The 23,049-nt window shown below is 39.1% G+C and overlaps 1 protein-coding gene across 5 annotated transcripts in view; it reads left to right on the plus strand.

Moving 5' to 3' along the window:
• DIP2C (disco interacting protein 2 homolog C) overlaps positions 1-23,049 on the plus strand; it is a 326,524-nt gene that overhangs the window by 235,925 nt on the left and 67,550 nt on the right. For all 5 annotated transcript variants that reach the window (XM_054058185.1, XM_054058186.1, XM_054058183.1 and 2 more), the window contains 11 exons: positions 6,825-6,948; positions 7,576-7,685; positions 8,956-9,058; positions 9,410-9,474; positions 11,132-11,225; positions 11,333-11,452; positions 12,252-12,366; positions 16,952-17,091; positions 18,476-18,612; positions 20,821-21,029; positions 21,838-21,952. In XM_054058185.1, the coding sequence (XP_053914160.1) occupies positions 6,825-6,948; positions 7,576-7,685; positions 8,956-9,058; positions 9,410-9,474; positions 11,132-11,225; positions 11,333-11,452; positions 12,252-12,366; positions 16,952-17,091; positions 18,476-18,612; positions 20,821-21,029; positions 21,838-21,952 (1,332 nt within the window). The remainder of the gene's footprint in view (positions 1-6,824; positions 6,949-7,575; positions 7,686-8,955; positions 9,059-9,409; positions 9,475-11,131; positions 11,226-11,332; positions 11,453-12,251; positions 12,367-16,951; positions 17,092-18,475; positions 18,613-20,820; positions 21,030-21,837; positions 21,953-23,049) is intronic.

Here is a 23,049-nt window from a genome sequence, read left to right on the forward strand (position 1 = left end):
AAGCTTTAACAGTAGCTGGAGAGAGATGTCTCTTTAAAGACAGAGAAATTGTCCCAGTCTTGTCTTCCATTTGAAGGCAGAATTGTATTCCAAAGGAAGTACACCCCAACACCTTTCCTAGTTTTTCAGGGCCCAACATAAAATGAGCTTGGTTTCCTCTCAGCTGTAGTCATCATTGGGCTGAAGTGTGCCAGAAACACTGGAGCTCTATGTACGTTTGAACATCTTTTTTGCACCCTTAGCAAGTATGCGGATGACACTAAGCTGGGTGGAAGCGTAGATCTGATGGAAGGTAGGGAGGCTCTGCAGAGGGATCTGAACAGGCTGGATCACTGGGCTGAGACCAATGGCATGAGATATAACAAGGCCAAATGCCAGGTCCTGGACTTGGGGCACAACAACCCTATGCAGTTCTGCAGACCAGGGGAAGAGTGGCTAGAAAGCTGCCTGGAGGAGAAGGACCTGGGGGTGTTGGTTGACAGCCGACTGAACATGAGCCAACAGTGTGCCCAGGTAGCCAAGAAGGTCAATGGCATCTTGGCTTGTATCAGAAACGTTGTGACCGGCAGGTCCAGGGAGGTGATTCTCCCTTTGTACTCGGCACTGGTGAGACCGCACCTTGAGTACTGTGTTCAGTTCTGGGCCCCTCACCACAAGAAGGACGTTGAGGCTCTGGAGTGTGTCCAGAGAAGAGCAACGAAGCTGGTGAGGGGGCTGGAGAATGAGTCTCATGAGGAGCGACTGAGAGCTGGGGTTGTTTAGCCTGGAGAAGAGGAGGCTGAGGAGAGACCTTATTACTCTCTACAGCTACCTGAAAGGAGGTTGTGGAGAGGAGGGAGCTGGTCTCTTCTCCGAAATGACAGGAGACAGGACAAGGGGGAATGGCTTCAAGCTCCACCAGGGGAGGTTCAGGCTGGACATCAGGAAAAAATTTTTCACGGAAGGGGTCACTGGGCACTAGAATAGGCTGCCCAGGGAGGTGGTTGCCCAGAGAGGTGGTCACCTTCCCTGGAGGTGTTTAAGGGACGGGTGGATGAGGTGCTGAGAGGCATGGTTTAGGGATTGTTAGGAATGGTTGGACTCGATGATCCAGTGGGTCCTTTCCAACCTAGTGATTCTATGATCTTTTCACAATTTATCTCTTTCTCGACTTGATTTAAAATATGTGGTAAATGTTATACATTTCCTTTTTTGGTAGCATAGTTTTCCAGTCCCTGCAAAGAACATAAGTGCCCTCAGACCCACATGAGCACCTGGTGCACACTGCTGGACCCCTGTAAGCCCTATGCCCATCCTACCCTTGCTCTGTGCCCTCTTCCTACACTTTGGCATCTGGGCACTGAGCGGAGGTCTTTGCTCAGTTGGCCACAGTGAATCACAGATCCTTTTTTATGTGTTCAAGTTTAGGAAATAATGGTTTCCTAGGGAGCATACTACATTTCATGCACTGTCCTCTGCTAAGAATAACTGTTGTCTTGCTTTCATTAAGACTTTTGGATGTTAAGACTGCTCATGGTTACAGATTCCATTTCCAAATTACAAGTAGATACCAAAGCTCTGTCTAACAAGATGGCCGATTTCTTCATCTTAGAGCTATTTATGAAAGTTGTACCTACTGTGTTTAATTTTTCTGTAAGTTCTTATTATTTGTCTTTTAAAAATTGGGGGTTTTCTTGATTCCTTTTCGTTTCTGGTTCAAAAGGCTTGGCCTTTACATCTGATGGCTGCCGTATTTGTTCTCTACCAGCACATTTTTGTTAGCATAAGGGTGAATGAAGCTCAAATAAACATCATAACAGAAAACAAGATTAGTTCAGTCTGCAGTGCTTTGCAACATAATTCTCATTTTCAAAGCTGTCTGGGATTTGCAGGTGAACAGAATAACCTTTATCAGGGCAACCTTTGCATAGTCTGCCTCTTCATTCCTTCCTTATTAGATAAGGATGTGCACTCTCGCTCACGGAGAAAGGATCATAATTGTTTTCCTTCACACAGATACTCTCACAAAGCACTATAAAAATGACATTAACAGCATGCTGAAATGCAACCACACATGGGATTTTTTTATCTTGACAATGAATTATCACACTCTGCAGCAGAAAGAAGACAATTTACCTCCAGGTACTGGTGAAAACCTTTAGGGAACCTTTAATAAAAGGCTTTAGAGAACTTTGAATGGATACCTACAGCAGAGAGGATTTCCGGTTCACTTCATCTGAAAGATTGATCTCTCTACGTGTGTGCAGACATAGTCTAAAGCTATGCAGACATCATTTTTCATACCTCAGCAAGTGTTGTGCCTTCAAGAAATGTAAAATGATAGTTCCAATGTTAGCAATTGGTCTCAAACCTCATGCTACAATAACTCAGCTCTATCTTCTGCCTTACACCTGCATTACATGTCGTTTCAAACTGTGAATTGTGGAGGATTTGACGGTGAGCATCACTGGCAAGTCTCTCTCTGTCTGCGGCTGGGACTGCATTGGTTGAGTTGTTTCACCTGGTCTCTACTGGCTCCCTAAGGCTTTTTTCTGCCCCCATGAAATTCAACAAAATAAAGCATATGTGGCAAGTTGGGGGTTGCAATGTAGCAGATTAGCATAAATTACCAAAATAGCAAGTAATACTGCTGACAAAACAGTGAGTCCTGAAAATCTGTTCCCTTTAGGGGCAGGAGAGTGATTTTATTTAAGGGGGAGGGAGGATATTTTTTTTTAGCAGCAGATGATTTGGATTGTGTTTTTTTTTTCTACTTACAAAGCTATTTTCAGCATGGCACACATTCATTTTACATTACTCAAAAGCGTTGCCGATAGCTTGTCTCTGAAAACTGAAAAAATCAATACATTTAAAAATCAGTAGCCTTTTTCCTGACCCACATGGAAGCTTTGACTGCTTCACACAAATGACTGCATTTTCAACTCAAACTTCATTTTTGAAGCTTACAGGTTTTGCCCAAGGTCCTCACTGCTCTGGGCCTGTCGTGCTAAGGTATAAGGAGCAGTGAAGACTATCATGTTTATGTGCTTGAGTGTAGGTAAGGTTGTGGTGTATCTCTGGGCTGTATAGGGGCTTTCAAGTTGAGATGGTTTCAGATCTTCCACCTACTGTCTGTCAGTGCAATAATTCAACACCACTTGAGTAGTTAGTAGAATTGCTTCTGTGGGGCAGCAGATAGCACAGGGCATCTGCATGGGGCAGGGGTGTTGACTCCTTCTTCATGTCTCTGTTCTCTGCTGTAGCTTTTTCATCCTAAATCAGGATGAAGCCACCAGAAGCAGGCAGGAAGTGGTGATAACTAGTTAGGAGGTGTGAGACTGAGACTGAAAGTGGCAGTGATGGACACAGACTAGCAGACTGCCAGAAAGCTCGCCTGTAAGATCCTCAGCTGGAAATTCCACGGCCTTGGGAACAGTGTCTATCACGATACCTCTACTTTGATGTCTTGATTTGCTTTTTTCTTGCAAGGCAGGGTTAAGTGTGGACACAAAGGGCATGGCATAGGATTTGAAAGTCTGTAGAACACAGGATATTGTGCACGCATGGTGAAATTCTTCAAATCTCCCGTGGTAATGTTGTGTCACATAGTTGTTTAACCATGTTATCCTTTTAAATGAAAGAATTAAGGATATAGAAAAGAATGGGGTGAAGATTTTAATGCTATTTGAGATGAGGTTTTGCTGATGTAGGACAGTCTGTTATTAGGAGCTGTGGCCTGTGAGTAGATTTTATTCAGTAATCTAAATATTATTCTCTCTTCTTGTGTGTGACCTACTATAAATGAGTGATTAGTATTTACATGGATGTACACTATACTGATTGATATGGCACTAAGTGACTAAGTGGAAACGTAGCCTTTCTTTCTTGTGATATCTAAAAAACACAAACTGTCAATACAAGTTTCCTTTTCCTGTTTTGTTTTGCTATGAGAAGAGCTTGACAGATTGTTTTTTAATTGATGAATCCCTCAGGGCCATGATATGCCGATGCTCTGAAGTCTACACTTTCTACTTGTTTGTGTACGTTAGTTTTCTTAATGGAATTTACTACACTAGTTTCTGCTTCTAAAGACTGGCATTAAAAGGAGTTTGATTACTAGAGAAATCTGCATTTTCTTGGTTCAGTAGTGAAGCATTTTCATAGCAATCTTTTACAGGGCATACAGTTACAATAACATTTTAATTTTAATTCAAAATTGAGAGCAATGCAGTTGCTACATTCAGTTATGAAATTTATATATTTTTTTAATTAGTAGTTAGAAATTCGTACACAAACATACATTAGTAACCATTTTTTAGATTTAATTTAGTGGGAAATTAGCATTATTTTGAGTACCATGGATCTGATTAAGAAGGAAGAAACTGATGGCCATCCTTTATACCAGCTAGAATAGCAGGTCTTAGAGGCTATGTCTTGCCCAAGGAGTGCTGTTCTCCCTGGAGCGCTCCAGCCCTCATCTTCCTGCCATTCCTTCTGAGGGATCTCCAAGGAGATCTATCTCTCACTGAGTAGATTCCGAGAGTAGAGATGCCAGGCTTCATCCTAATGTGGAACCAGGATGCAGTTTGGCCTAATGTGGAACCAAGATCCATTTGTCTTAAGGGTTTGCAACATACAGATGGCCTGGCCAGCACAAAGAGTCTGTGAAGACAGTAATGCTTGACAGAGCCCTTTTTGTCCTGGAAGCCCCTCTGGTGCAGGTACGGTAGGGTCAACAACACGCTCCTCAAAATGTTATTAATGGATACACCAGTGGTAGTCTCTGTTGTTCAAAGGGTACACTTCTTATCTTTGTTTTTTTTCGTACTGAAAAAAGTGATGCACAAGCTTAATTTTACCTTCCTGAAAAAGTACGTTTCAGTTTTTCCTGATTTAATGTGTTCAGGTTATAGCAAGCAAAAGCAAAAGCCAGTTCTGGATAGGAGTTACATAGCATAGTTTTGACAGATCAGTTTATTGTCTCACATTGTTTGCTGAGCTATCAAAGTTCCAATAATTGGTGCCTTATGCATATTTTGAAGTGGTATGGGAAAAAAGCGAGCTTTTCTTTTTATTCTGATCTGATTGCTTCCTCATTTTAGATGGCTCTTGACTACGTAAAAATTGCATTAAAAATTAGTCAGATAGGCTTTGAGGCTTACTTTCCATCATTTAGTTTTGCTTCAAACAAGTAACTAGATTAAGACAATTGTTCTGTATTTTTGGTTTCTTGCATGGTTAAGTGTGCTTTATGGCTGATTTGAAAGATATTTCAATTTGATCCTTAAGACTCTGTAGGCTTTTTTCTGTAGAATCATTCTGTGAAGAAAAGGTTAATACTTCCATGTGCATTTACATATGGAGCTTTGCTCTGTTGAAGAGCCTAGTGGGTAGACATAAAGTTCATGAAAAAATCATGACAGAACACTATACATAAGGCAGAAATAATGCTGTAGGAGCACAGCATCTCTTAAAGGACAGCTATGGCTTACCTTGAAAATGATTACATAACTTTTTAGCCTCACTGCCTATATCCCCTTGATGAAAGTAAAACGCAATGTACTTTCTCTAATGGGCACTTGACTATCTGACTGCAGCACTCCTTAAATGTGTCTATAACTACTCAATGAAATGGTTATTGATAAATCAGGTTAGATCAGCATAAATAGGGATACTGTCAACACTATATTCCCATCATAACATCTTAAGGTCTGAAAGCTTTCTCCAGGTGGAAGCATCTATAGTTTGTATTATTTCCTAGAACAATCACAGAATGGTTGAGGTTTGCAGAGACCTCTGAAGGTCATCTGCTCCAGCTACCCTGCTCAAGCTGGGCCACCTAGAGCTGGCTGCTCAGGACCAAGTCCAGGTGGCTTTTGAATATCTCCAAGGATGGAGAGTCCACAGCTTCTCTGGGTAACCTGTGCTGGTCACCCTCACAGTAAAAAAGTGTTTCCTGATGTTCGAGGAGAACATCCTCTGTTTCAGTATATTCCTGTTGCCTCTGGTCCTGACAGCTGGGCACCACCGGAAAGAGCTTGGCTCATTGTTCACATTGATGAGATCCACAATTAGCCTTCTCTTCTTGAGGCTAAGCAGTCACAGTTCTCTCAGCCTTTCCTGATAGGAGACATGCTCCAGTCCCTTAATTATCATAGTGGCCCTTCGCTGGATGCTCTCCAGTACCTCCATGTCTTGTACTTGGAAGCCCAGAACTGGACGCAGCACTTGAGATGTGCTTCAGTAGTGCTGAGTAGAGAGGAAGGATTCCCTACCCCTACCCCCCGTCAATTTGCTGACAATAGTTTGCCTGACGCAGCCCGGGATACCATTTTATTTGTTTGTACAAGAACACATTGCTGGTTCACATTCTACTTTTGTCCACCAGGACCCCCGGATCGTTTATTAAAAGCTACTTTCCAGCCAGTCAGCTCTCAGCCCATGCTGGTGTAGGGCGTTTTGCCTCCTCGGGTGCGGGACTTGGCATTTGCCCTTGTTGAATTGTGTGAGATTCCTGTCAGTCCAGTTCTCCAGAGGTCCCTCTGGATGGCACTGCCTTCTGGTGTATCAGCCACCCTTCCCAGCTCCTCATTATCATTTCTGAAAAAATGTGAGAGCAGTGGCCATTTGATGACTTCGGTTCTCTTTATGATTTATGTTGTTACAGGCAAGAAGTTGAGTAATTCTTTTGTCAATGTACAAATGAGTTTTGCTAATCAACGAAGTTGCTTAAAGGAGAGAGACTCTTTTCCTCTCAACATAATGTGTCAAAGGACAGTAACATCTTCAGCCTGTAATCACTTCTAATCAATTCTGTGTATTGCTTTTATTTTGTCATCTCTTAGGATGCAGGAAGTCAACAAATAGGCTTTTTGCTTGGAAGCTGTGGAGTTACTGTGGCCTTGACTAGTGATGCATGCCATAAAGGACTGCCTAAAAGCCCCACAGGGGAGATACCACAGTTTAAAGGTAAGCTAACCCTTACTTGTCATGCATATCACAGGTCACTTACTATAATAAGTCATTGCACTTATTTGGTTGTAGTGGATGAAGATCAGGCCCATGATGAACAACTTGCCACAGGAGCAGCCATGGCTGCTGGGACACGATTGCCCCGGCCGTGTCACTGGCAGAGATTCCTGCTCCTGCCTTGTGGCTGCTGAGCAATAGAAGTGCTCCTGATCTAGTTCTCTGCTGGCTCAGCTGGGCTGCTGAGAACGTTTGTGGCCACAAGCGAAATTAAACCAGCAGACTTAGGACACTTGTAGGCAAGAAGCGTTTGTACAATTTGGTCCTGTAGCTTAAGTGGTAGGGACAGTAACCTCTGAAGAGAGAGTGGTAATAAACTATTCGGGTCAATAACAGTTTAAACTGCCTATCTGGTTCTTCAGGGATGTCTGAGAAGGCCACAATAGCCATGTTAAGAAAGCAGTTCTAGAAAATCTTATTTCCCATGCTACACTGAGGTTTAAAAGAAGCAGTGTTTAGGTAATGGTGACACAGGCATTTGGGAAAAAAAGGCTCTGGCAGAGAAAAGTTCTGTCTTGTCTCATCCGGCAGAAACTCAACAAAAGCTGACTTTTCTTTGTACCTCAGGCTGGCCAAAGCTGTTGTGGTTTGTCACGGAGTCTAAACACCTCTCCAAGCCACCTCGTGACTGGTTCCCGCACATCAAGGATGCAAACAATGACACAGCATACATTGAGGTGAGTTAATGAAGATGCATCTTCTCCTCAAATTGTTGCATATGGCACTTCTGGATTGGGTAAACATTATTCATACACTAGAAGTAAAGGGTTCATACACAGAAGTAAAGGGTTCTGTAGATTTCGAACAATTAATGTTTTTATGTCATCTCTGTGACTGCCACCATATTATATTAAATTTCCCTTGACCAAACTCAGTCTCGTTCACAGTGTGGGCTTACCCACTAGCCTTGAGATGGATAGATGGCAGATTTCACAGTGAAGCTTCTCATATCACAAAATTCGGACCCTTTGATAAAGAAAGAGCTTCTTGTTCAAATGCTTGCCTGTCACTTAACTGCTTTGTGAGTCACACTCCCCTCAAAAGACCAGCATCAAGAGGGGTAAATTAGTGATGCCATTGAGTTTAATTTTTCTCTTTTAATTTTTTTTCCATTCTTTTTTCCACTTCTGCATGGATGCAATTCAGTTAAGTTAGTATTGAATTTAAATGATTATTCAAAGGGTGTATGTTCAAGTGAGTAGAGCAAAGGAATTTGCTATCTTCATGCAGTCAGAACATTGGGCTAGAGAAGCAGAGATGCCTCCATTTTCCATCTTGCTGATTATTATAATCATGGAAAAAGATAAATGTTTCATTTACTTTAATTGCCACTGATGGTTTTCAGACTCTTGCACAAAGTTGCAAGAATTACTGCAATCGTCAGCAATGATCTACCACCTCTTTTTTACGCTGCTTCGTCATGACTGTCTCATATTTTTCTGATCAAAGAGCTTGTGTCTTTCAGACTGTATATGTATAGATTATTTTAACAGCACCCAGCAAGGATTCCACAGTCAGCTCTTATCCCATGCCTTATAAGACACGGGAGGGAGAAGCTCAGGTGTATTGGTTGGCCTATAAAATCTAGCACGTGAATATTGAGCAGACTGAACTAGGTTATTTTCTGCTAAATCTAGCCAGTCTTTTAGTCATTCACATGATCCAATTTGTTAGAATTATTTTTCCATAATGCTTGTAATCAAACAGCAGATTGATTTCTGATATCAAGCTTGGGAAGCTTCAATCAGAAAGAGAAAGCCTATCTGGAAAAAGTGTCTTTTAATAAAAAGATGCCTCCCACACTCCTTGATACTGCTGCCTTCTTGAAATAGATTCATTAGATGTGTCCATCATTCACCTGCATAGGAAACACTTTAAACATAGCTATTAAATAATGGAAATAGGGCAACTATTGTACATTGACTTTCCCTGCGTATTTCTTTCTAGTACAAAACATGTAAAGATGGAAGCGTGCTTGGGGTGACTGTGACAAGGATTGCACTGCTGACGCACTGCCAAGCTCTGACCCAGGCATGTGGATACACAGAAGGTATGAAGTACACTTCTCTTGCTTCATCCTTAAAATTAAGTGTGAATTGTAATTTTTTCTCACCAGACTTCTGTCTTATGTTTTACATAGATCTGTGTCAAAGGCTTCTAGATTTAAAAACTCATTTTTTTTCTCATTGGTTTTAGAAAATATATACACATCTAAAATATCTTTGTGAGAGGCACAAATAATGTCCTAGCCAATATAAATCCCGCAGTGGAGACTTACTATGAAAGTTAAGCATTGAGATCATCAGTCATGTTATACTGAAGCTTCCTTCCTTGGAGTGGGTTTGCCTTGGGCCAACGCCATGTTCCAAAAAATAAACTCTCTCTTGTTTTTGTTGGACAGCTGAAACAATTGTGAATGTATTAGATTTCAAGAAAGATGTTGGTTTATGGCATGGGATTCTTACAGTAAGTATGTTTTTATATTCTGTGTGAGTATTTGGAAATAAACTAACATAATATGCTTATTATTATGACAAGCTGCGATGTCCTACAGTTTTCTTCTAATACAGTTTTTTCCTGCTTTGAAAGCTAAAAATATGTGACTTAAACCCATGATCCTCTGCTTGTGCACTTACCCATAACGAGTGCGGTAAAGATACCAATGTGTTTTTATGCATCATGGAAAGTACTCTGGCCCCATTCTTACCATGCTATTCTGATCTTATTGATGCATGATTTTGAGATCAGACTTTATAGCAGAATCAAATTAAATTAGTACTTGCCTCTGTAAGGATATGATCCAATGACATAGCCATATTGCCGCCAACTATCAAAACTCCCACCAACAGATGGTTTTGCTAACTTTAAAGTATTTAATTAAAGCATTCCGATGCTTTAAATTGCATAAATTGTCTACTTGCTGTTTGAATATCTTCCTCAGTTGACATGGGAGGCAACTGACCTATTGTTAAGGACAGTGTCTGCACTCAGTGACTGATAAAAGACTTACACTTCACAGATCATTTTAAGAACAGGTATCATGTTTTGAAGGATCAGTATTTGGGGGTCGTAGGATGTACAGACCTTTCATATGATGATTCCCAAGGACCCAGTACACTAGTCCAGTGCAGTGTTAAACTGTTCTAAATATCGAAGGACAGTAATAACACTTCTGAAGCAGAAATGATCTGTTAGGCCTAACACTCACTAGTATCTCATGTTACAAAACCATCTTTGTCACTGAAGTTGATAGAAAACATCTAAGAGACCTTTTCTGTGCCTTCATTTGGTAATAATCTTGGTATGAACTTCATTTGTTTCATGACTTGACTAGATACTGTATTTAATCTGAGATGCTATGGGCAGAGATGTGTTGCCCTCAGAAGGCATTTCTAAATAGAAACAGAAGTAAAGCAGCAGCTCACTTATAGGCTATTCATTCAGTAGTAACACTCAGAAATCACTAAAGCAATTAACTGCCTCAGACTGGGAGATCGGTCATTGGCTTCAATCAGCTGCTTTTTCGAAATTTCCTGCAACTTTTCATTAGCTTGTTGAAAATACTGGAATTAGCCCACCTGAAGAAGGACTAAAAAAACCTTGATTTATTTTCTGTTAAAATAATCTCTGCTTGATCTGACACTCCAATTTCTCTATCTGCTGTCTTTTAAATAATTTGTGCCCCACTACGGTTAGTAGTTTTTCCATCTTCAGAGAGATGGATTAGGTAGATGTGTTACTGTTACTTGTCCTTTTGAGTAGAGAGTCTTCATATATACTGAAGTTTAGCAGGCTTAGGGACAATATTAGCCGACATAGCAAACGTGCAGACATTGTTTGCCCATAGCTTTTTTTATTTTTCCTGTTTGAAGTGAATTGCTTAGAGTATAAATAGAAGGAAAATATTTACTTTTTTCAGTACTGCTTCTAAGTTATGATCTGATTAGTCTTAATCCTTAATTAAGGCATTAGAAAATAAGGGTCTGTTTCATCTTAATGTAGATATGGCCAGCATTGAGAGTAAAACAAGTATAAAGTGATTTGCAAAAATGCCCCTGCCCATAACAATATTAGTAATTACCACGATTGTTGTATAAAACCTATCTATCTTATTTGATTTCAGAGTGTCATGAACATGATGCATGTTATAAGTATTCCATACTCTTTAATGAAAGTGAATCCACTGTCATGGATACAAAAAGTCTGTCAATACAAAGGTAAGGAACAAGAAGTAGTCTTGATATTCAGAATCAAAAGTACAAATTGATATACAGCTGTACAGCTTTTGTATGGTGTATTAGTAAGCTTCCCATTCTTCTTGCAGCAAAAGTTGCCTGTGTAAAATCCAGAGACATGCACTGGGCATTGGTGGCACATCGAGATCAGAGAGACATCAACCTTTCCTCACTGCGGATGCTAATAGTGGCTGATGGTGCAAACCCATGTAAGTTATGCTTCTGCATTCCCAGTAGAGAATGGGAAGTATTTTCTGTCTTACTTTTAAAGTTTCATATTTCAGTCATCTTGGCTAAAATATTAATGAAGTGTAGGGTTTGTCTGCTGCAAACTATGTGATCTTTAGTGAAACAGGAATTAATTTTGGATTTTTTTCAAGGTATATTTTTCCTTAGCTAATCCTGAAGCAAACTTGATATTCCATGTAATGTAAGTTGCAGTAAGTCCAATTTTGCTTAACATGACAGTCATGTATAAAGACTGAAGTAAATAACCTTAAGCTATAGAAAGGATCACAACATTTCTTCTGAATTATGGCAGTCACATGCAGAAGTAACTGAGAATTTTAGGGAAGTACACTACTCTAGAGAACCACATCTGGATCACTTCATGACCACTAATAGCATGAACTGTTTCTCTGTGTTATTTAAGATGCCACTGTATAGGTGTTGTGCTTGTTTGTAGTAGTTTCGTTTGAATTTCTAAATTAAATCTTTAGTTTGCTTCCTCTTATAAAAGAAAGCTCTACTGAAATTCATTATCATAAATCTAGCAGTAATGGCTTATCTGTGTAGTAAAGTGACAAGACTTTATGCTCTTTATTCTCTGTATGCATGCACAACTGTATATACATGGTTGTAGCAGCTATGTTTTCTTTCCCAGTGGACGTGAGCACTTTTTTTCCTGAAAAGACTATATATTCAATAGTAAGTTTGCAGTTTTAATAACATTACTTCAGGAAACAGACTATTTTTCTCCTCTGATTTTTTTTTTTTCCTTTACCCTAGGGTCTATTTCTTCCTGTGATGCATTTCTCAATGTCTTCCAAAGTAAAGGTCTGAGACAGGAGGTCATTTGTCCCTGTGCTAGTTCACCAGAAGCTCTCACTGTGGCTATTCGAAGGTACTGTGTTACACCAGTGGAAAAAGACCCACTGTAGAATATAAGCAGGAATTTGAAAAGAAATGAAAAAATTATTCAAGGATTAATCTGCATATTTAATTTCTGCATGACATTTTTAGTTTTCATTTTGTTTATGTCCAAAGAAGACATACAAGATAATTTGTAGGATAATAATTTAACTTCAGGGTGCTTTATAATCCCATTTCTGTAATTTTATCTGATTTTAAATGAAATAGACTGACATGCTAAAGCTAATGCTGTAAAAAAGATGTGGGAAAATGTCACCGTAAGCGTAAATTTAATTACAATGTGGGAATTTAAGTGGAATAGCTGCCGAGGAATATCATGCTTTAAAGTAGTCTGTTTAAAGAGAATTATAACATTCTGCAGGTTGGTTTTGGCTGACTGGCACTTTTTAACCATTCACAAACTCTTAGTCATCTGGAAATGCACTTGAGTCTGAGGAGTTTGGGCCTAGGAATAAAATTGATAAATTATAATAAAAATTCTAAGCCTTATGCACGTGAATGTCAGTATGCAGTAGTCACCTGTTATGAGTGTTGTAGCACACAGCAAACAGCATAACTGTTGTCTGTTCTGGCAGAGTTTTCCTAAAGTTGCACTGTGAACAGTAGGCACTTTGTTTTTAAGTTCAGATTTCTGCAGCTGTTTGTAATTGTTTCACATGTTAAAACATGCAATATCAAAGTATAATGCACTGTAATAGCATTAAGTAAAATAATTCCTGCCACAAAGTTTAAAATACACTGTCCCAGTGAAATTTAACTAGATTTTCAGTTAGCTTTCCAATGAAATATCAGAGGAAGAATAGTCATGAGGCCAAGTGTGGTTGACTTCCAACTACCTAATTATTAGCTTAAACATCCAAAAGCTATCCATCAGACTTTTCCTGTCCAAGTTGGTTGTATTCTGTGAAGTAGAGGATCTCAGAGACCCCTTCATTCAGCTCCACCAGCCTGTTCTCACCTTTATGCCAAGGAATACATTGCTTTCTCCTTGTGATGGGTTTCCCTGTCATAGGCTGTGAAGACTTTTGCTCCCTTGGAATGAGCTCTTGCTTGTAGGTTAAAAGAGGAGGTGGATGGGCAGTGGACATTGCTTGTGCTGAGCACTGATTAACGGGAGAGGGTTTTCATTTCCTGTTCCGGCCTGGAAAATGTGTCCTATATCACAGGTTAAGAAGTGCGGGAATTCACTGTATCTCAATGTGTAATGGCTGGCGTGCCCTTTCTAGACTTTAACTCTATGCTTGTATCTATCTGAAGCACTAGAGATTAATTTTCAAATTAACTAGCGTTGAGAGCTTACATAAAAAAAATTATTAGCACATAAAATAGTGGATAATTCAAAAAAAAAAGGCATTTTTATCTTCAGTGCCTCACTGTGTAATTACAGAGTAGTTCTTATTATAGTGAATGTTACTGAACATGTATCTCCTTTTTTTGAAGTCTGTTTAATGGTAGGATAATACCATCTGAACTTCGCTTTAGTTTTTTTCATTTTATTCAAGCCATCTCTGCTGACAGTAAAGTCATTATCATACAAGTTCCAAAGAGTTGCAGCTGCAGTATGCATTAAAATGACTCCCTGCAGAGCACAGATCCAGAGAGCTCCCAGTTCGTGCTCCGACTCTTTCAACATCTATGCTGAAAATCGGAAGATTTACCGATCTTCCTACAAGGAAGAGTAACAAACACAGTTCAGTTGAAACACTCTTATAGTTTAGAAAAAGACAGTCAGTAATAGACTAATAGTATTCTAGCGTTAGAGCTGAATCATGAAGCCTCATATTTAAAGGAATGTGTCATTCAAATAATTCTTTTTGGTATTCCCATTTGGTTTATTGCATGTTAGTCTGAAACCGCTTGCTTAAGGAGTCCTGAAGTTTAGGAACAGATCTTTTTCCATTTAAATGACTGGCAAAAATAGTAGTAGAATAGCTTGGTAGTAATAACTGTTCACAAAATGCTCTACAGCTACTCAATATGAACAAATCAGCTTTGAAGTAGATGCGCATTGTCCCTTTTCCATGGTTAGGGAAACTAAAGGGGTAGGTTTGTCTGTGTTAAGCTAAATTTGCTTTGCATATGAAGTAGGTGGAAATATATCTTTGTTTAGTTGCTCCTACTTTAATCAAAGGATCTATCTTGTCTAGCAAGGAGTCTTACAGAATTCCAAATCCAGTATTAGACATGAATGTGTAAAGAAAATTAAAAAATGCTAACTTTAAAATAAATTATAAATACATTGCAATAGGGTTATTTATGTCTCATCATTTCCCTCCTGCTTGGCAGAGATGCTTTAGGATTGTTCCCATGTGGATATCTTGCACAGGACAAAATAAGATACCATATATTGCAAGATTGTTGTTGACAAGTTACTTTCTTAGAGGATGCATAAGTGTCAGGTGCTTAGCTCCCTACCTCACTCCCCCATCCTAGTCTTCTGACTGTATTCCTTTTTGGTGTCAGATAGCTAGTTGACTACAGGAGGAGGCTCAAGAACAGTTAACTGGTGTCTTTTTCAAGGATCCACCTGAGACTACCAGGATACCAGAAGTACTCTGAAATAGCAGCTCTGAAATGCTTGTCCTGTGGGACCCCGGTCCTTGGCACAAACACTTTCCTTCTGCACACCTGCTTCCGTTGCACGGAACTTCTTGCTAACCCAGGAAAAGCTGTTTTCTCAACCCGGGCCACAGAAAGTGTAGTTCTACTGACAACTCCCTGAAGATGATCCTAGCAGACCTTGTGCTTCTAGCTTCCCTCACTGGCATCCCCATTCCTACACAGCCAGTGTCTTTCAAAGCTGCACCTTTTACCTCTCCTCCTTTTAGCAATCTTTAGATAAGTAATGCAACAAAATGTATATGGTGAAACCCTAGGTGCCTCTACTTCTAGGAGGTTGTGAGAAGCTGCGTGTGCCTGCAGAAGACCTTTCTCATGAGCAGTGAAATGTGTGCTTTGGGGAGCAAGAGTGAGAGAAATTTGATCAATAATGTCACTGACAGTTCCTTTTACATGATGGGAATGTTATTTATCACAGTTGCTTGTTTACTAGCACCATTTGTTATGCTCTAATGCATTTTCAAGCATGCCCACATCCTTCTTTGTTGACTATGTCACTTGAGAAATATGCCTCATAAAACCTATTAATTGAAATTTATAGTGCTGATCGCTGCAAGGTCTTACGTGAGCATGGTTGTCTAAGGCCCATCTAGTATTTCAAACACAATACAGGAGAAATATCATATTAAAGGACATTAGCTGTTAAAAATAGTTGTGTTATGATGGACTATTTAGGAAAAATGCAGGATCTTGAACTAAATATTGGTTGTTTTATCCGTCTTGAAATTAGCTGGAGTCTGGCTGCTTTACAGGGATGCATTATCTACACTCAAATCAGCATCAGGTTAGCATTTTGCCCCATCCCTGGAGGTGTTCAAGGCCAGCGTGGATGGGGCCTTAAGCAGCCTGGTCTAGTGGGAGGTGTCCCTGCCCATGGCAGAGAGGTTGGGACTAGATGATCTTTAATGTCCCTTCCAACCCAAACCATTCTATGATCGTACGATTTTAGAATGCAAGGCAGTGTAAGAATTTTTCCGGACATGAAAAGCCCTGACATATTCCCCTCACTTAATAACTTGCATATGCCAACATTCATTTGCTCAAGCCACACTCTGTGTACATGTAATGGTAACTACTGGTACAGCTGGTGGTTTTGTATTGAAACAAGTTGACAGCTTATGCTGATGTTTTGGAATTGTACAGTGTCTCGGCAGTGAATCTGAGCAAGCTGAGGTGTTACAGAGAGACTGCATCCACAACATTTTGACCAGTACTGGTGAAGGTGTGATTTGTTTTAATTTTCATGTGGTAAATTAGAATAGGAAGAGTTCAATTGTGTGCACTAAAATATGTAAAGTCCATGCAGCTCTCACAGCACTTGGCAGTGAATCTATTACTATCAATTTCTTCTGTTTAGTAGTCTTAAATGCTTAATGATTGGGAAGTCATAACTGTGATTTAAACACAGCATACCTGTATTCTAATCTTGGCTTTGATACCAGTGTGCTAGATTCTGGCCTTTAGTCTGGCAGGTGAGTTTGGTTTCATACTTCTAGATTTTCTTGAAGTAGGTAACCTATAGGGAGTTTATCAAGTCATTTAATGATCAGTTCCAAATATTTAGATTGCATTTACCTCCACATCATCTGCACTGCCTTTCAGTGTTTTTAAAATGAGATAAAAGGCCTTTACTTGGGTAATAAAGCAATCTTTATAAACCTACGTGAAAATAAATACAGGCTGTTTTGAGTAAATGTTAGGTGTTACTTTCATCTCTGCAGCCGTGTATGTGTGGTGGCTACTGAATGGGAGAGCTGACAGACATTATTACTCAGAAATGACTGAAAAACAGGATTCTGTCAGGTCTGCTAAGGGAAAAAAGGTGGTGAAATTTTCAACTCCTAAATAGAGGAGTATTTGCAGTAATAGTCTGTTAAGAATAAGTGAATGCTTACATCTGCCTGATGGTGCACTGCTGTTACAACCTGTTGTTGCAGGCCAACAGATGACAGCAATCAGCCACCAGGAAGAGGAGTTCTGTCTATGCATGGTCTCACTTATGGAGTGATTCGAGTGGACTCTGAAGAAAAGCTTTCTGTTCTGACTGTCCAGGATGTTGGATTAGTGATGCCAGGAGGTAAGGAACTTTCTTTGAAATTTACTATGATTCATCAACTTAAGTAATTAGCTGTAGGAAGTCATATGTCTGCATACTTCACTGTCAGACTACCAGCGCTGGGATTAGAGCATGTGTGCTTGTAAACATTTTAGTCCAAAAGCATTACCTTGTAAAACTGTATGGTTTGTCAACCCTGAGATTTCTTCTCTCTGTTTACCTCAGTGGCTGCCTCTGCTCACTTTAACAGCATGTTTTAAGCAGCCTGCCACTACATCAGAACATCCATTCCTCAACTGTGAGATACTGATAGACAAAACAGGAAGGTTGGAGTACAGTGTCTGGAGGCTATAAATATCCATGACTCTGACCCAGATGAGGCTTGGTAGTGAAAGTTTTCATAACTAATGTTGAGGATCAACAAAATTGCTATCTGAAGCCTTGCAGAATGTTTTTCTAAAGATCTTGTGCTGTCACCTAGTTATTAGAAAGAGGAGGTATGACTGAACAGTTCATGTTGATAAATTCAGATTGAAGCCAGAACTTCTAAAGATAAGATTTTTCATAAGAGCTAGATTTTAAATGAGATGTTTTAGGGGCTAGAAAAGGATAATACTGTAGTTTTTCATAAGCAAATGTCTGTTATACATCAAATGAATAAAATATATTGACATATCTTACAAAATTTCAGTTGAACAACTTAAAATAAGGGAAGATAACATTGGTTGTTGTCTAAGAGTTTTCATATAAGATATGACTATAGATGTGCCATCTTGCCCTTAATACTACATTCTGACAGTTTTAATAAAAGTACATGCTCCTGTTTATCCTCAAAGTGAAAGGTCAGTCAAGATTCTTTACACTTGTACTTAGAAGACATGCTGATGTGTTTGTGATCTCCCTTGTTCATCATATCCTCTTTTTAACTGCGAAGTCTACACGTGCTGAACTCCTGCACCAGGGACTGTAGCTAAAGCAGCATACTGGCTTCTTACTCACATGGTTTACACATGAAAAACACAGGGTGTTACTTGCTACTTTGTTAGATGTGGATTTCCTGATTGCCTGCCTCCCTAGCAGTTTAATTATTATGAAGAACACCATTAGGTCATTTGATTTACACTAACTAAAATTTTAGAGAGCAAGGCAAAAGAGGTTTTATTATCAGTATAAAGACTGAGTTTACATAAAGATCTTTGCATTCTTTGTGTGTTATATGTAATATAAATAACTTTTTATAATGTTCAATACCTTAATGTTTAAGAAACCAATTGTTAGACATTAGAGTCTACATATAATTTATTTGTTTATGTCAACTCTGCCATGGTGTCTTTCCCACAGTATCTATATTATTCCATAGTTAATTTTATAATTTTTTTTAAAGTCCTTTGCTCTCTCTCTCTAGCTATAATGTGTTCAGTGAAGCCAGATGGAATCCCTCAGCTCTGTAAAACAGATGAAATAGGAGAACTTTGTGTATGTGCTATTGCAACAGGTACATCATATTATGGACTCTCGGGCATGACCAAAAATACATTTGAGGTAAGCTGACCAAAAAATGATATTAAATCCTTCCCTTTTAACTTTTCCTATTTCCAGATAATATTTCACATAAAATATTGATAGTAATAATATCAGAATAGCAGTAATAATCAATGCCTGTGGCTGGGTTCCTCAGGTACTCTAGCCAGATAATCTGCACTGAAGCGCATTTCATTAAGTGCAATAGCAGATCTTTATGTGGGTTTAGTTTTGGCTCTGAAGAGCTTTTATTTTAATTTTGGAAAGAAGTTACCAAAGGCTGAAACAATCAGGAGGAAAGCAGGAAGAAAAAGTTCAAAAGGTAATACTGTACAAGTCTAAGAGCTAGCTACGTGCAGAATTTGATTGTTGCAAACAGTAGGAAGGCTGCTGGGTATCTTTAAAAAGCAATTTCCAACATTTCCACAACACAGCCGGCATTGAAGGCTTGCATTTATACAGAATCTTGACAGATGTAGTCTTCAAGAGGTATAGGAATAGCAAAGATACCTTTTTCTAATTGGTCCCCACTTCCATTTGTTTGAATTCCCTTAGGTGAAAGCCTTTTTGCTTTGTGGAGTCTTTTCCAGTAGGTTTCAGCTCCAATGCAGACAGCTGTATTGATAGCTCTGTTGTACGTCCTCACTTGTTATCATTAACTTCTCCTGAAGCCCGTATGAAAGGCTGAGCAAATCAGAGAAATACTGAAAAAAATTGAGCTGAGATTTTTATTTCATTTTTTATTAGTTGGTTGAAAAGTTAAGAAAAATGCATTTACTTTTCTCTTAACAAATGTTCTAATATTGCCATTTTTAATAGACCAAACATGACTAATAACTCCTGCAAATGAAGATGTGAATGTTGTAAACCCTATACATTAAACAATTAATGGAGACTAGTGGATACAGTTCTCCGTTTGCTACTGAAGCCTAGACTCCTACTATGATATTGTGATCTGAAATTTGTTGATAGCTGATTACTGTGCTACCAGTACAATTGGTGGTACTTGGTGTGAACGATAATCCTGGATTTGACACATTTCAGTGTAGAAAGGTACTTACATTAGTTTTGTAGTACTTGCTATAAATGTAAAATCATTCATAATTCATAACTGGGTCTGCAAATTAACAGCATATTTAGACAGATTTAGACTTATTCCTAATGGTAAGCAAATAAATGGCCATTGGATGAGTGGGACCACTCATTTTTAAAGTTAAGCATGTACTTAGGAGCCTTCACCTCTTCTGTTTTACTGGCTAATTCATATTGCAAGTATTAGAGAGTCAGAGTCTCTTGTGTTCCTGAAATGACTTATGGCTGAGGATGTATAAGCATTAAATCTGTTCAAGAAGAGTCACTCACAGGTATATGGCAGCAGATTTTGACCTTTCTTTTTAGATGACACTAAGGAAGGACACTACATAGCCATGGTCTTCCACTTGCCATTGTCTTAAATAACTTGCCTTTAGACTATTTCAGATTAAAGAAGTGATGACAGGCAAGTATGGGGCTGTCAGAATGCAACTCGAAGTAGCTCACGTGCCAGAAGGATAATGCTGTGCTAGTTAGGATTGGAAAAGTGGCAGAAATCTATCCTGTGGAAGTCACATATGTGTCTGGTGTTCAAACGTGTAAAGAGGTTCCCTGTAGGGCTGTATTTTTACTTTTAGACATGCCACAGAAGGCATTATCACTGGTATTGTGAGGATGTAATTGGCCTGAGATAAAAATGTGGTCAGCTGCAAGAGTCATTAACGTAGAGTACCTTAAAATAGGTTTGCTTCTAGCCTGCTTATTTCTCTATACTGTGCTGGAAGCGAGCATGAGGTACCAAAAGAACCTCTACTTTGATGTTTATGATTTAATCTCTCAGTAGCCTATACATAGCAAGTTATCTGCACTTCGCACAGCAGGTTTTTTTTTTCATTACTGTTTATGCTGGTTTAAATATATTTTTTAGTGTCATAATTGACTTACAGGGCCATGGTTAGGGAAAATGTGTGTGGTAAACAGAGTGGGATTGAACTTGCTGGAACTCAGGTACTGAAAATTTCGCACACCAGTCTAGGAGTTTCCTTACACTCCCTTTAGGGTCAATGAAGAGTCAAGAGCACCACCAGCAACCATTTACTTAATTCCAGAAGAGCCACCTGAGAGAGCATGCCTGAAATATTTCACAGCCTGATTTCTGTGTATAGAATTGAAGACCAGTGTTTGTCTCTCCTACAGGTGTTTCCTATGACGAGTTCTGGTGGCCCTATCACTGAATATCCTTTTATAAGGACAGGACTATTAGGCTTTATAGGACCAGGTGGACTTGTCTTTGTTATCGGCAAAATGGATGGGTTGATGGTCGTCAGTGGAAGAAGACATAATGCTGATGACATTGTAGCAACAGCACTGGCTGTGGAACCAATGAAATTTGTCTACAGGGGAAGGTTTGATGCTTTCTTTTTTTGTATTATGTAGAAATCGTTATTTTGCTTAGACTTGGTGTAAGTGATGCAAAATGCTTTCAGAAGGCAGTGCCTAATCTGCATTGTGGTTTCCCTCCAATGCTGTTTATATTGGTAGAACCGGGAGACAGCAGAGGGAAACCTAAGACAGTGTTGAGGCAGATTTTAGATACTGAGTTCCAAAACTGTGATTATGAAAATTTCCAGTTGTACAGATGGTTAAATCTGAAGGTGTTGACTTAACAGAATCCCGTCTGTCTGAGCTGAACATTTCCAATATGCCTAACACTGAAGCTATTCAACATGACGGTGAATCCTTGTGTGACCTTCCTAACGTGCTGAAACTGAGCAAGAGATATCTAAAACTTCTGAAGAGCCTAATGCAGTAGCATGTGCTTACACTTGATCACATGGCAGACCACTCACCAAATGGTGTTGCAATTACTTTCTTTTAAGATGGGGCCAGAGAAGGTGATTATGCTGGCTGTTATACAGCAGTTTAACAACCACCTTAGTGTGACCCAAATGTAAGGCTTTTCTTATGCTAGGAAGGGTCACTTCTCCAGCCCTGCTGTGACATTATTCCTGCTTTTACAAGATTCTAGAACAAAGTCCCCTATTTCTCCTCCAGAATCCAAAACTATTATTGTTGCTCTTCCCATAAATAAAATACTGATTTATGCACTAGTTGTCTGAGTAATAACAAAATCATATTATGGAGAGTTATCTCAGAAGACAGGTTTTTCCATCTTTCCTGGTCTAAATACTTTTCTGTTCTTCTCTTCTATAGAATAGCAGTGTTTTCAGTGAGCGTGCTGCATGATGAAAGGATAGTTATTGTTGCTGAGCAAAGGCCAGATTCCACAGAGGAAGACAGTTTTCAATGGATGAGTAGAGTTCTCCAGGTAATGCTCTTTATGTATGTTTGGAAGCTATTTTTCCTGCTTTATTTTCTTTTTATTGATCTTTCAGGCCCCCAAGGTAACTGACATTTGTCTTTGAGTAATTTTAAGTCCACGTCCAGTTACATTTGCACTTAATGAGCACAAAATTAGATTCTTCTGAGTGACAGTTCCTGTTTGGGCCACACATAACTAGAGAGGAATCCTTCTTGAAATCAGAATACTGTAAGAAAACAAGGATGAATTGAAGTATGTAATAGCGAGGAGAGAGTAGCATATGGTTCATAAAGATATGGTCATTCATTATTTCAAAAAGGTAATGAATTAATGTATTTCACACTGTCAAAAGCTACCAAAATCTCCTTTTTGACAGTAGAGAGCACTGATACAGAGTTGGCCTCGTCAAAAGTAGACACACATTATCTGAGCTAGATCTCCAGATATTTTTTAATCAGTTAGAGAGAATTATGTGTTTCTAGTCAGTAATTTCAATAGCTAAAATAAACTGAATAAAATACAGCCTAAAAATGCCTATTTCTTTTCAATAAAATAAAAGGAGTTCATTGATAAGCTTAGATATAGGTATCTACAGTGAGGTTATCTGCATAAAGGACACCTGTTGCAAGGAATCCCATTCTAGCTGTCTCATGCATCATGCAAGGCACATGCAACTGTGATGAAACCCACCTTGATGGTGTTATGGACACTTCGAGCAGAAGAGAAAAGCTACTGAATACTAAAAGAATAGTGATCTTCTCCTTACAAATATCAGTCTAAGTTAGACCAATATAATTACTATAGCCAAAGATTTTTCAACTCAGATGTTCACAGGCAAAAAAATAGAAACTTTAGATAGCAGTCATCTATCTTCTCAGTCTCCATGGTTAAGCCAATTCTCACTCAAAAGCGATAGGTTTAGTGGAGATGTAGTTAAATGAAGTCTCTGTGTTGCTGCCTTTTGAAATAGTTTTAGGTCTTTCTACAGCTGCTCACCTGTTGCTTCCGCTTCCCTTATTTATCCTCCTTTCTATCCTTCCTGAAGTACTCTTCTCAGGTAAATATTGCAAACACCTTTTCTGTTTTACCCACGAGCCAAAGGG

This window comes from Cuculus canorus, chromosome 2 (genome assembly GCF_017976375.1).
Source record: "Cuculus canorus isolate bCucCan1 chromosome 2, bCucCan1.pri, whole genome shotgun sequence".
In the NCBI taxonomy this organism is placed as follows: Eukaryota; Metazoa; Chordata; class Aves; order Cuculiformes; family Cuculidae; genus Cuculus; species Cuculus canorus.